This window comes from Equus asinus, chromosome 2, assembly GCF_041296235.1.
Source record: "Equus asinus isolate D_3611 breed Donkey chromosome 2, EquAss-T2T_v2, whole genome shotgun sequence".
NCBI classification, from domain to species: Eukaryota; Metazoa; Chordata; class Mammalia; order Perissodactyla; family Equidae; genus Equus; species Equus asinus.
Window position 1 is genome coordinate 89410231 of NC_091791.1, and position 13375 is coordinate 89423605.

The 13375-nt window shown below is 54.9% G+C and overlaps 1 protein-coding gene and 1 long non-coding RNA gene across 3 annotated transcripts in view; one reads left to right on the forward strand and one right to left on the reverse strand.

The window, feature by feature from the left end:
- Positions 1 to 596: 596 nt before the first annotated feature.
- On the reverse strand, positions 597 to 13078 carry ZNF488 (zinc finger protein 488). 2 transcript variants are annotated; one of them, XM_070493507.1, is made up of 3 exons: positions 12353 to 13078; positions 2500 to 2641; positions 597 to 2163 (listed from the first exon to the last, which is right to left on the reverse strand). In XM_070493507.1, the coding sequence occupies exon 3, from the start codon at positions 2003 to 2005 to the stop codon at positions 1031 to 1033; it is 975 nt and encodes a 324-aa protein (XP_070349608.1). In that variant the 5' UTR covers positions 2006 to 2163; positions 2500 to 2641; positions 12353 to 13078; the 3' UTR covers positions 597 to 1030. The 2 variants fall into 2 exon arrangements, with proteins under 2 accessions (XP_070349608.1, XP_070349611.1); XM_070493510.1 differs by having other exon boundaries at positions 597 to 2389.
- The window catches only part of LOC123281177 (uncharacterized), a 36841-nt gene continuing 36436 nt past the window's right edge, over positions 12971 to 13375 (forward strand). The window contains exon 1 of the long non-coding RNA XR_011496645.1: positions 12971 to 13095. This is a non-coding gene — a long non-coding RNA (uncharacterized lncRNA). The remainder of the gene's footprint in view (positions 13096 to 13375) is intronic.

Sequence of the window (13375 nt, forward strand, 5' to 3'; positions counted from 1 at the left end):
TGTGTGTGTGTGGTGTGTTAGACCTCCCCATTTTTCCTTTTTCATGTATTCAGAATGTGAAGAACCATGGACCAGGTGGAAGGTTGAAATTATTGGTCCCAATTCTTCAGGCCCTGTACAAGGATTACACACCCACTCGTGGCTTCACCATGGGCAGTGTGCACATTTCACCCCTTAACTTCGGGCTTGGCCATTGACTTGCATTGACCAAAGGGGCATTAATGACAGTGACCCAAGCAGAGGCTTGAGATGTGCTCGTGTATTTGGATTTATCCTCTTGTGCTCTTGGCATAACCGTGAGAGAAGCCCAATTGTCCCAGAGAAAAAGAGCATGGACCTACATCCACCGGAAATCTGGAGCCAAGCTCAGACAAGACCAGCTCAGCCCAAGCCAACCCACAGACCCACAACCAAGGACCAGGTAACAAATACCTGAACTACCTTGGACTAAGGTCCAAGGACTGATGGACCTTGGTAATAAATATCGTTTACTCAGTGATCACACTGTGCCAGGCGCCATGCTGGCCACTCTCCACACATCTTCCCATGTAACCCTGACAACATCCCTAAGACACAGGTGTCATCATCTCCATTTTTCAGATAAGAAAACTGGGGCTCAGACAGTTAAAGCTATTTGTCCAAGGTCAGGACAAATAGTAGGCAAAGGGCCGCGATTCGAATCCGGATTTGTCTGCCTCCAGAGCCCAGGCTGTTTTCCAAACTTGCTTCTGTACAGAACAAAAGGCGTAGTGACAGGAGTAGGATCCCCACTTTTGAAAACATTACCAATACTTTGTGCCTATTAGTCACCATGCCCTGGATGAGCAAAGCGCATCATTTTATTTCACGACTTTATTTCCTTCAAAACACATCACAGGGGCTTGGTTATCTTTTTCAAATGACGACTGAGCTGTTCATCTACAAATGCTGAAGCACACAGCCCTGCAGACGACTGTGACCAGCCCTTTCAAAGGAAGGCCCGGTGAGCCAGGTGGACGCTGTGCCCAGCGGTCTGCTCCACGGCCACCTGCTAACTGTGAGAGGTCATGTGCCGGGCGAGGTGGTGGCGCTCCCGGAAGTACTCGTGGCAAATGGGGCAAGTGAGGGCCTCCTCTCTCAGCTTCTTAGACTGTAGGTCAGGCGCCGCACGCTCCTTCTTGTGGTGGGACCGCATGTGGAAGACCAGGTCAGAGGTCAGGCGAAAGGAGAGGTTGCACTTTGCGCACCAGTTCTGGGTGGACAGGCCCAGGGAGGTGAATGTGGAGGGCAGGAGGGCCCAGGAGGCGGTGGAGGAGGCCACCGAGGGCGTGGGTGTCTGGGCTGTGGGCTGCTTGAGCCACAGCATGGGGGCACCCACCAAAGGGCTGCAGAGAGACGCGTTTTGGGGCGACATCTGCAGGTTCCAGAAATCGGCCACTAAAAGCTTAGAATTTGAAAGTTGGCCCCAACCAGAGGCGTCTACCGTGTTGATGAGACCCAAGAGCTCCCCCAGCGCATCTGCAGGTCCCCCTCCCTGGAGGACAGAGGTTGGCCCAGGCCTCCCTGCTGGACACCTGGCTGGTTTGCTGAAGGCGCTTCTCTGCTCCCCTCGGGCTCCAACGGGCCACACCAAGGAGACCGAGCCACCTGCTGGGTCCCTGGGGACATCCTCGGTCAGCTCCTGGGGACCGGGCCGGCCTGCAGGACCACTGTGCTCCCCTTCGTGGGCCTGCCCATCCCCCAGCCTCCTCCCAGGCCGAGGCACCTCGGTGAAGGCGCTCTGCCCCTGTGCCCAGCACGCCTTTCGCGGCATTGGCTTTCCCAGGCGGAGCTTGCCCGGGGTTGCTGACAGCGCCATCTCGGCACAGGCCTCATCCCGGCCACCACTGCCCATGGCAGCCTGGGGGCCCAGGCGGTTCGTTTTCTCCAGCAGCACAGGCTTGCGGCCCCGGCCCTGCTCGGGTTCACTAAGCCGCCATCTGTTTTCAGCCGAAGGGCCCTGCAGAGCCCCCTTCCCAGAAGCCATGTTGACCAGCAGGGCCTGAGCCAGCTGAGCAAGGTAGACAATCCAATAGCTGTCGGTCTTCAGGGCTTTAGGGCTCTAGAGGGCTCAAGCCAGGGAGGAGCCCTGAGATGGGAGAGTTCCCCTGATGAGCGGGCCAGCCACACTTGGCCCACGGGGCTCTGCAGAGAGAGGAAGCAACAGCAGTGACACAGGCTCTCAGGATCACCTCCCAGCACGCAGGCTGCAGCTGCCTTAAACAGTCTCCTCTCAGGCCGGCCCTGTGGCAGAGTAGTGAAGTTTGCCCACTCCGTTTCGGCGGTCTGGGATTTGCCGGTTGGGATCAAGCCATGCTGTGGCAGTATCCCACATAGAAGAGCTAGAATGACCTACAACTATGTGCTGGGGCTTTAGGGAGGGAAAAAAAAAAAAAGAGGAAGATTGGCAACAGACATTAGCTCAGGGCCAATCTTCCTCACCAAAAAAAGCATACGTTAAAAAAAAAAACCTCCTCTTACCAGGAACCTGATGTCTGGTGTCAAGTGGTGACAGGAACAAGAACTGGGGGGTGAACAAGTCTCCATGTGAATCCAGGCTTCGCCAATCCTTAGCTGTGTGATGTTAGACGAGCCACTACATTCTCTGAGCCTCTGTTTGCATCTGTGAAATGGAAGAAATGACCTTACTGCCCATGTCCTCCCTGGGGGTGGGGACAGAGGTCTCTGCTGAGAAATACCTAGAAGCAGCAACCCCTAGAGACAGGAGCAAGGAGAGATGAGAGAAACGCACAGATTCCCCTGGCGGAAACGGCCAGGGGAAGTCCGTTTGCCAGGCTGAGGAACAGAGAGGTTGGAGGGGAAAGGAGGGGCGCCTGTCCCAGGCACCATCCAGGCCTCAAGGACCCTCCAGGAGTTCTAGGTCATCTGTCAACAGTGGACTCCAGCGTGAGGACACCCAGCACCATCAGTTCCTGCCCCATGCTCAGGCCCTGTCTGGCCCCACTGAGTGCCAAGGGCACAGAGGGAGGTCACAGCATCAGGATGTCACAGCGTGCAGAGGAGTGTTGCCTTCATAGTCCTTGCTCCTGACAGCATCTGTCTCTGTTCTGACTTCACCCCATAACCCCTCAGGCTGCCAGACCTGTCTCCCAGCCTAGCGGCCTCTTTGTCCATACCACGTGCCCCACCAGCTTCTGTGTCGTCTCCCTATTCCTCAGAGCCAGGCTTCTTGGAAGAGTCACATGTCCCCACTCGTCCCCCCACTCCCAGCCCAGCCCCGTGTGTTGGGCAGTGGTCCCCGTCACTGCAGAGCCGAGCCTGCTCTGGCCAAGACCAGCCAAGGTCGGATTGCCCAAACAGCGGCCCCTGCTCAGTCTTACTCATTCTTGCCCAGGGTCACCCAGATGCCCCCCAGGTGTTGTTTCAGGATCCCCCTGCACATGGACACCCGCATTCCCCATGGGACCCATGAACTCCAGCTCATTCGGCAAAGCCCAGCTTGGGCATGGCCCCTCTCTGTGCCTCCCCTGATCCTCTCAGGCACTGAGAACACTCCTGCCTCCACCACTGCCGTACCTGGACCAACGTCCTGCATTGCACCACGTGTAACATCATATTTACCCACTTGTGGTTTACTGGAAGGCAGGCCCTAGGAGTCCAACACATCAGTTCGCCTCGCCATCTGAGTCCTTCCTAGCGCCTGCTCACAGCAGCGGTCAGCAAACCTTGGCTGAATGAATGAATTCAGGAACATGAAATGGGTTTAGCAACCGTCAGAAGAAATCAACGTTATCTTCACAAAGCATGCAGCCGTCTCCCCCCAGCACAGACAGGACACTGTGAGCCCCTCATGTTTCCGTGGGGTCCCAGGGAGGAGAAAAGCGCGTCATGGGAAGGGCGGGGGCATCTGCTCTGAGGCTCTCCCGCACCTGCCTCCCCCAGGAGCCTCTCTGCAGGCCCGCAGCCCCACCTGGTCCACAACCCCGGCAGGTGAGGAAGTTGCTATCTGCAGCAAAAGGCATCCTTTTCTCTCCAACCCGGACATGAGACCAATATGAGGCACCACAAGGCCCTCCAGCCTTGCCCTATCCCCTCACCTCCCCTTGACCCCGGCATTGCTTCCCCCAGTGAGAAGCCCCTCAGTTTCTCCTCAGGGAAGTGGCAGCCCAGGGTCAGCCACTTGAGCCGACTGGGAAAGGCTCAGTGGCCTGTGGGTGCCAAGAATCCTCCCAAGGATGAGTCCACGCAAGGAGCTCAGACTCTGAAGGTGTCCTTCCTCCAGGTAGGGGACAGACCACACTGATGGTGGCTGAAGGAGGAGCTGGAGGGGGCAGATCTGCCCAATGTGGGATGAAACAGAGACATCCATCACAGTGTTGTGCACAGTGAGGATAAACAACAAACTGCTCTATGCCGCACGACAGAGACTTGTGGTAAATTGTGATGCGTAGCCGAGATGAAGCATTATGTAGCCTTGGAATGGAATGTGTAATATGCCTACGATGTAACGTTGAGGAGGAAGAAGGGGAAAAAGGTTATATATTTGGTGTAATCTATTCTTGGCAAAAACACATAAGCCAAAGGAAGAATCCTTGAAGGAAATATACAGAAATGACCAACAGGTCGTATTTTTCATTAACTTCCTAATTTGTTCATTCATTCAGCAAACCTTTGCATTATACATGCCGGCTCTGTCCTAGGGGCTGTGGTGACAGTGGTGACAAGACAGTCCTGGGATGTGCTGAGCAGCAGGACAGTACGCGTTGGCCTACGTGTGTGCGTGTTATAAATGGGCAAGTGTGGCATTTCAGCTGAGCCCTGAGGATGGAGAGGGGTTTGCCCAGGACTCATGAAAGGGTGGAATCTCCCTAGTAGAAGGGGAAGACTACATGAGAACAGGAAGGAGGAGAAAATGTGGGAGAAACGTTGCAGGATCAGGGATGGACAGTCACTAACCAGAGCAGCCTGGGGGGCCTGAGGAATGCCCCATCGAAGAGGTGACACTAGCTCTGGGTGTTGATGGATGAATAGGGGTGCATCAGGAAGTGATGGTGAAAACGGCACAGGCAAAGTCATAGTGGCAAAGAAGGACTGGGCACATTCCAGCCATGAGGAGAAGGTTGCGGGGCAGGAGCTCAGGGTGACACAGAGGTGCCCCTAAATGAGACCTTTCTATTCATACTGAGCCAGGCCAGACCCGCCTGTGAATCCAGCCCAGTGAGTGAGGCAGGGGAGGGCAAGGGGAGAGGGGCAGAGTCAGAGGCAGCAGTGTGCACAGCTCCTTGCCATGAGGAGCTCTGAGCACCGGACTCCCATGAACGCCCGTGTCCTCAGGCTCCCCCGGGAGGTGGAGCAGCCCCCCAGTGCAGATGGAGGGGCGGAGGGACGCCCTGTCCACTTGCCTTCCACAGTCAGATCAGGCAGAGGGGGTCAAGCCCGGGTCTGATCCCCAGTGCAGACACGCACAGCATTCCCCCGACACTCCAGCACCAGGGGCCAAACTAAACCCAGGGAGACAACCCTTTTCCGGTATGGAAATTATACTCCAGTGCCCTGTCCTTCCAGAGCCTACGACTGGACCCTGGTGTGAGGACTTCCGGTGAGGCCCAGGGGGCTTCCCACAAAGCAGAAGGAATGGGTTTCCCCTGCACCTGCTCACACACGACACCAGCAGGGTAGGCATGCCGGGGCTCAGGCGTGCGGAGCGCCGTCCACAGCCTGCCCTGCCCTGCTCACTGTCACCCCAGCCAGCCCTGGAGAGGGACTGGGTGTCTGTTCCTCTTTGTGCCCCGCTGGGCCTCACGGGCGGCAGGGAGCAGCTCTCAGCAAGGGTTGGCTGTCCCGCACTGAACACCCTCTTTTGCTCCAGGGTCTTAAACCCACACGTGGAAGGGGGTTGCGTGATCTCTGTGACAACAGGACACCGGTCACATGCTGTGGCGTGGTCTGCCACCCGGCGCCCTCCTCCGCAAACCCGAGTTCCGTCTGGGAGCTTGCCGGGACTCTGAGGCAGCTCTGTCCCTGTCTTCTCCAAGCGTACTTCTCCAGTCCTCCCTTGACACTGGGACCACCCCACCCCACCCCCACCGTAACCTTCTAATTAATCTTCTTGGCTAAGTTGGCCAGAATCAGGCTTTTTGTTGTTAGCATCCAAAGAACGCTGACTCCTATAGATGTGACAGCTCACCTGGCTCAGAGCTCTAGGCCACCTGGTTTCACCTCCAGGACCCCATCAGGGAGGAAAGACGAACCGCACAACGCTGCCACCCAGGGGCAGGCTCAGTATTGCCCCCACGCCTGTCAGCCTCCAGGCAGCAGTGGCCCTGCTCACAGAGCACGCAAGGCTGCCTCCACCAGCCAGTTCTGACCCGGTTGACAACTCTAACAGGTTTGTGCCCTGATTTACAGCAGTTTTTGTCCCCTGATGCTCAGCATGCTGATTTTTCTCCCAAATCATCAGAAGTGCCAGGACACTTTGAGCACCTGGGGACAGGAGCTCCTGTAGGCACAGGTGTCCACAGGAGTAAAAGCTGGAGCAGTAGACACGCAGGCATGCAGGGTGGGTCTGGGGCTGTGCCTAGTCCCTGCTCCCACACCTGGGGGCAGCCTTCTCTCCACCTGGCCTTGGCCCTGGTCCAATTGAGGAGTCTCCCGTGTCTCCACTCACCAGAAGTGCCCACCCTTGGTTCTCCTCACACAGTCATCCACTTGCATCTCCTCTGCCCACTTATCCACTGTCCTCTTGTGCCAACCTGCTGGGCACACACAGGTGGACCAGCCTCCCCTTTGCCCTTGAGGTGCTCATGGCTTGGAGGGGAGACACACTGTGGCCTCATGTGAGGTTGGCACCCAGAAGGGGAGGATGCCATCAACCTGCTAGGGAGGCATTCATCTCTGCCCTTCCATAGTCAGCTCCACCAGCGAGGTCTGCAAACTTGGAAACCCGGCTTCAAGCGCCCCCCTCAGCTGGTGAGCGGTACTGCTGGACCACACTCCACTGAGTGTTCCGAGTTTTCATCACTAGAAAGTACTTGTCCCCGGGGCCCTGAGGACCCTGAGCAGTGGGCGGCTGAGCCGCCTCCTCACAGGGACCTCCATGGGCTTGTCATGCATGAATGCCACTAGGGCTCACATCAGCTCCTTTCTCTGGCCCTGCCTCCTGCCCCCACGACCCCCCCCCCCCGATGAAAGCACACACAGGTACCCTGCCCTCACTCTCTCGGTGGCAGGAGTCTGTGACAGGCACTGTGCATGTCACCTCTTCCGTCTTCATTGCACCTGGAGGATCATCACTCTCTTTCACAGATGAGGCAGCCCTGGGCTCCCCAGTGCTAAACATCCTGCTCGATGTCCCCTGCAAGTAGGAGGCACGCTGGGACTGAAACCCACAAGTGTGTCCCAAAGTCTGCTTTGGTTGCACTCCCTGTGTCACCCTCACAGTGGCCCCGCGGTGAGCACCAAGTCCAACCTGTGTGCCACCAAGGGGATCTGAGCCCCTCCTAATCCTTCCAAACTAATTCCTCAAAGGGGATGCCACTGACATGAGAGAATAGTGCTAGCCAGTGCTTCTCGAGGAGGCAGAGGTGGACACCCCAGTCCACTGGGTGACCCTCAGCTGACCAGCCCACCTCTCTCAGCCTCAATTTCCCATCTATAAACTGGGGTTGGGCTAGATCATCTCTACAGTCCTTTCCAGATCGGCCAGCAGATGACTCCAGTGGGATGAAGCCAATTCTTCCCCTTTCTCAGAGTAACTCGTCTGCCTGAAGCCCCATTGCTGAGCTTCCATGAGCTCACACAACGACACACAGCCAGATACCCTCACACCCTCACATGCACACACACACTCATACACACGCACACCCCCACATACATTCACACACACACACCCATCTCTCTCATGTGCTCCCTCTGTCTCTCTTGCTCAGACGGTTTTCCACATGACAGTTGACATGTTTGGAATCACATGACGTCCTCCCAAGCCTGGGCAGCAGCCTGCCTTGCTCTCCTCCGGGTCCTGCTGCACCCCTGCCTGCCTCTGCAGACAGCCCCACTGAGCTGCCTTCACCGCTCAGGCCCCCTTTGCCAACCACAGCCGTGTAGGTCCAGGTGCCAGAAGTGTCCAGAGTGCCCTGAGCCACAGATGTGACTGCCCTCTTCTCAGCACTAAAATTGGGACATGTGGTCTTAACCGCAGGATGGGTATTTGCTAGCAGGATGCTTCATGATACAGAAATAGAGGCCACTGCTTACTGACTGCGTTAAGTGTCTACGTGCCGGAGACTGAACACACCTTTCACTGAGTTTTCACACCGACCACGTGAGGGAAGCTGCCTGTCTGGGCCAAGCGCGTTCGCCCCCAGCCTGGCAAACACCCCGTCAGTAACGCAGCGCAGCTCTCCAGCCTCTGAGACCCTGGCGGAGCTGGATTCTGCCCCTGCTGTGTTAGATCTCCATCCAACGCCATGCTCCATGAATGCTATCGCCCAAATCTTAATAATAATAGTGAGAACGAGGAGGAGGGGGAAAAGGCAATGACGTAATAACAATAATAATAACAAAGAGGAGGAGACAGAGATGTGGAACTGACAGGGACCTATGGCATGACTGACCTCCCTGAGGGTCACCACTCTCAGGTGCGTCAGCACTGCTGGGGTAAGTCACTTGGACAAGTGCAAAAACGTCCTACAAAGCTCCATCTGGGACTCCATCTAACCCCGGTCCACTCTTCTGGGAACTCACAGAACTCACAGGCCCTTTCCCAGGGTCAACATCAGACATGGAGTCTCATCCAGCTCCAGGCTCCGTGCACGCCTCTCCCGTGATCCCCAACACATCTCCAATGACCTCTGCACATGCGTGAGCTCATCTCTGGGGTCAATCCATGCCCTGGGCAGTGAGTTCTGGGTCAGGAGACCACAAGCACTGCGGCTTTGTGCTGTCTCGCTCCTCCTTTCCCACGTGGACCACCCAGAGCCCTTTGCACCAGGAGGATGTTCTCTGCCCGAAGCGCCCTGGGCAAAGCAGAGCTGCCCTTCCTCTTTCTCCTTCCACAGATACCGCGGCCCTGGCAGTGCATGGACCTGTGCAGCCCTTGTTCTCCCTGCTCTGATCCATTATTAAAGGGCTCTCCTCAATAGCCTCAGTTCCTTCTGGGCTCTCAACCACAGGGGTACTTCTCCTTCAGGCTCCCACCCACTCTGGGCCACCAACCAGGGGCTATGGACCAACAAAGAGAGTGCTACATTCTGCGGGATGAGGCCTCAACTGCCCCCTGTGGAAAAGCACGTTTGTCTTGGTTTATTACCCATTCCCGGGGATGCGACTGCAGACTCTGATCATTCCTTCATCTGGGAAGCACTGACCATAGTCCACCTTCCTATTCCTGCCATATCCAGGCCGTCCCGGATAACCAGGCTTACACCCACGTAGAGGTCAAGTGTGCGGGCTCTAGGGTCAGAATGCCGGGACCACATCAGGCTCTGCCCTTACCAATCCTGCGACCGTGGGCAGGGTGCTGGTCCTCTCCCTGCCTCTGTTTTCTCATCTGAAGAAAAGGATCACCTCACTGCCCGCTTCATCAGGGGGCTGTCAAGATGAATGGATGCACATATCTAAAGCGCTAAACAGCCTGGCTAGATAAAGCTTAGGTAGCATCAATTTATTATCACACTAGGCCAAGGTTCAGACTCAGTTTCATGGCTGCTTTCCCTCCGCTCACGTGCTGCCAAGGACCAGCACACAACAGTGTTTAAGGAGGGACCAAATGCCTGGGCTTCTTCGTCCTGCCCCCTCGGTTTACAGAGGAAAGAACTCTTAGCAAACAACCGGACGATCTTGTGTTCCTGAGATGTCTGAAGATGCTCACCCCCCAAGTCACTGACCAGCCTCCAGTTGGTCCAAGCTGCAGCTCAGAAAACAGATTTTATCAATGGCACCGTCTACCCCACCAGCCATGCCTTCCTGTGTCTGCCTTCCACTTCAGCAAAAGCAAACAGGAGCAGAAAATATCTCCTGTGCTCTATTCCTTTGGCTTTCCTAGCCTCTGGAGTTGTTTTTCTGATCCTTTTGCAAGATTCCAGAGGATAAACATCTATCTACTTCTTCCACATATGGATTGTGAAGTCCTGGGTTTCCTGAGAAGAGAAACACACCTGTTTTCTAGACATCCTCCTAGCCCTGGAGCCCTGTGAAAACTAAAAACTCAGGCTTTCCTGGAGGCCGGCTGGTGGAGCCATGGAGCTGGGGGACAGAGGACTCCCTGGCCAGCTCTCACAGGCTCCATGTCCAACTCTGCCTACACCCCTCCAGCAGCAATTCCTGCTGTGTTAAAGCAAAACCAAATGCAGGCTTCCCAGCATTCAGCCAGGCCTCAGCGAGGTCAGCTGGAGTCCTAACGCAATGCGGCCACACGGACCAATTCCAGTGGCAGCCTTCAGGGGAAAAGTCCACGGTTTCTTCATCACTGCTCAGCCAAATTCTACCTGATGCCAACAATAGCCTCATTTGCGAGAAAGAAGGAAAGACACAGTCTACTTAAAGAAGGAAAAGAAATTTAAAAGCATTGCCGCTCACGACCTAGCCCTGAATTAAAAAAAAAAAAAAAAAATTGCGTGATTATCTGTTCAAAGAAAACTTGTCACCTGGACTTCTGGGGGGAAAAATCTGCTAGGCAAAACAGACATGACAGTTCTAAATCATTTGAAAAGCATTCCTTCCCCACCCCCTGAATTCTGATATACTAGAAGTCAGTGGTTAAACGACGTAAAAGACTATTTAACGATTCAACTCAGAAAATAGTCTGCCAAATTGAAGTGCCATGCATCTATCTAGGAATTTGCCCAACGTTCTTTAATCTAGAAATTATTTCAATACACACACTGCAATCCTCTTTCAGCATATTTAATTTTTGTTCACTTCTGCATGATTTATCTACTGACACATTTCCTTTTCCATATCAACGGAAAAGTTAAGCTGAATTATCATTAAAAACCATAATAACTAAAAGGACAGGTTAAACTATTTATAAGAACCAAAAGATACAAGTGTTAGGTGGTAATTAACAGCTTTAAAAACAAACAAGCTTTTTACAGCATAGTATATATAATATGTGTGTGTACATGCATGTTTGAAAATGTAGCTATACATGTCACAAAAATCTCCTTGAGTACTGAAATTATGTCTCTCCGACAAGATTAAATTTTTAACAAGAAGCAAAAAATTGCTTTGATATACAATACTTCTACTTTATTCCTCAAAAATGAATCAGATTTGTTTTTCTTGATTTCTTCCCTTAGTATGTGCCTAAAACGATCTTTAGTATTAAGATGAAATATTTTCACCATGGTCCTACCTAACATACACAAAAACGTTAATTTCAAATGCCACAATAATTGCTATTAAAGGTCTGCTTCATTCAATAGTAATTATGTGACAATTTCTGCACATCAGCAGCACTGACAACTATTTATTTTAGAAATTTGCAGTTAATTTCTAATTTCAACTCTCACCCAAATGTGTCATGTGCAAAGCCCCGGCCTCCCTATTGTCTGCCCACAGCTGAGCTCTGAATCCCACCCTCTCGGTCCCCAGGAACCTGGCCTGGCACTCCACAGAAGCATGGCTTGGGCCCCAAGGTCCCTTAACGTTCCTGCAAAGTTTAGCTTCCTGGTGTGTTGTCTGTGCCTACTACTAAAGGCAAAACGTCAAGGAAAGGATTCAGGCAATGCCTTGTCTCTAAAGCCAAATCTTTTCTTTCAGCTCACCCTGAAGTCTAGGGATTTATGACTTGATCATTCATGTATTTTTCCCACGATAGGCACTGAACAGGTTACATGCTCCGATCTTTGGGTACAATCTGCTGGGGAAAGGATATGGGGCAGATGCTCAGTAATTACCCTAGTGCCCAGCGGAAGCCCCAGCTGAGAATCACCAAGCAACACACGATGAGTGGATGAGTGGGTGGATGGACGGATGAATGAAAAGAATTGCAGCCCAAAAAGTCAACCCGCAGGGGAAAAAATCCAGTAGAATTCTTGTTGAGGGGGTGGATGGGGGGAGAGAGAGAAAGAAAGAGAAGGAGGAGGGCAGGAGAAAGATAACAAACAAGAGATAGACAAGAAAAAGTGAGATAAATGAGAGAGAAAATCAGGAAAAGAGATGGCCACAACGGACAGAGGCAGAGGGCAGGGACAGGGGTGGCAAAGAGAGGGAAAAAAAGGAGAGATGGAGAAGGCTGGTGACAGAGGGAAGAGAAGAGCCAGGTAGTCCAAGGCAGGACTGCGGACTCTGCCCCGGGGACAGGTCAGGAGAAGGGAGAGGAATCTCGCGCGCACTCGCGGCCGGGTCTCGCGAGCAGGACAGCGCGCCTCACCTGGGCTCTCCCACGGAGCTGGCCGCTGGAGACGCTTCCGCAGCCCGGCCGCCGCCAGTTCTGGAGCCGCGACCCCCGGGTCGGATTGGCGCACGAGCCCTGGGGGCCGGCCGGACCCCGCCTTCCCGCCCGCTCCCGCCTCGGGGAGGGGCCTCCAGCTGGCAGAACCCGCTGATGGGAGGACAGAGAGGATCCGCTGCCCAGGCACTGCGGGCAGAGGTGGGCGCCCAGGCGCACGCCGCTCCGCGCCCGCCGCTCCGCGCCCGCTTGGCGGGGCCGGCGCTCCGGGCTCAGCTCTGAAACCCCGCCCGGCGCCCCAGCTTGTTCCAGCCCCTGCCTGGCGCCTCCAACGGCGGGACTGAGGACGGGGTGGGCCGCCCCACGGTTCGTCCAGCCCCCGCTGCCTTTGGAGGTGGCGCCCTGGGCAGGGCAGAGGCTGCACTTGTCGCTGCTCACTCGGCCTCTGCGCTAAGACTTCTTTCCTGGGTCTGCGGGACCCAGGTGACAGGAAGGACTGCTGTCCATGTGGTCCGCGCCCCGCGGCTGCCGATCCTCCAAAAGCCACCCAGAGACCCCATCCGCGCTCCGGACTCTCCCTCCCCCTCCCGGCTGAGTAGCCGCGCAAGCTGCATCTTGGCAGCACCCCTACAATCTCCCAGACTTCACTGGAGCTGTTCCCGTGCCTCTCTGCATTCCCCGAGAGCTCCCTCAGTTGTGAAGTGGCGGCATTGTGCCAGATAATGGTGAGTTCTCTGACCTCAAAGAAAACCAAGGTCTTGGGGAAATTAACTACCCACGGAGCGTGGGACAGGCTAGCGCCAAAAGGTGGGGGCAGCAGGGAATGGACTCTTGAGTGTGCACGTTCGTGCCAGGGCTGGATGACGTAGGGCTTTTCCCTGTTTGAGGGGTGAGAGAAGAGGGGAGCAGGGTCGCGGGCCACCAGAATTCTTGCAGGGGCAGCCAGGTGTGTGGGTCACATTGTTTGAGCCCAGTGGGGCTGCAGAGCAGATTAGACTGGGGAGG

Bases quoted from the DNA above. Each gene is read 5' to 3' on its own strand.
- ZNF488 (XM_070493507.1), bottom strand. From the start codon at position 2,005: ATGGCTTCTGGGAAGGGGGCTCTGCAGGGCCCTTCGGCTGAAAACAGA.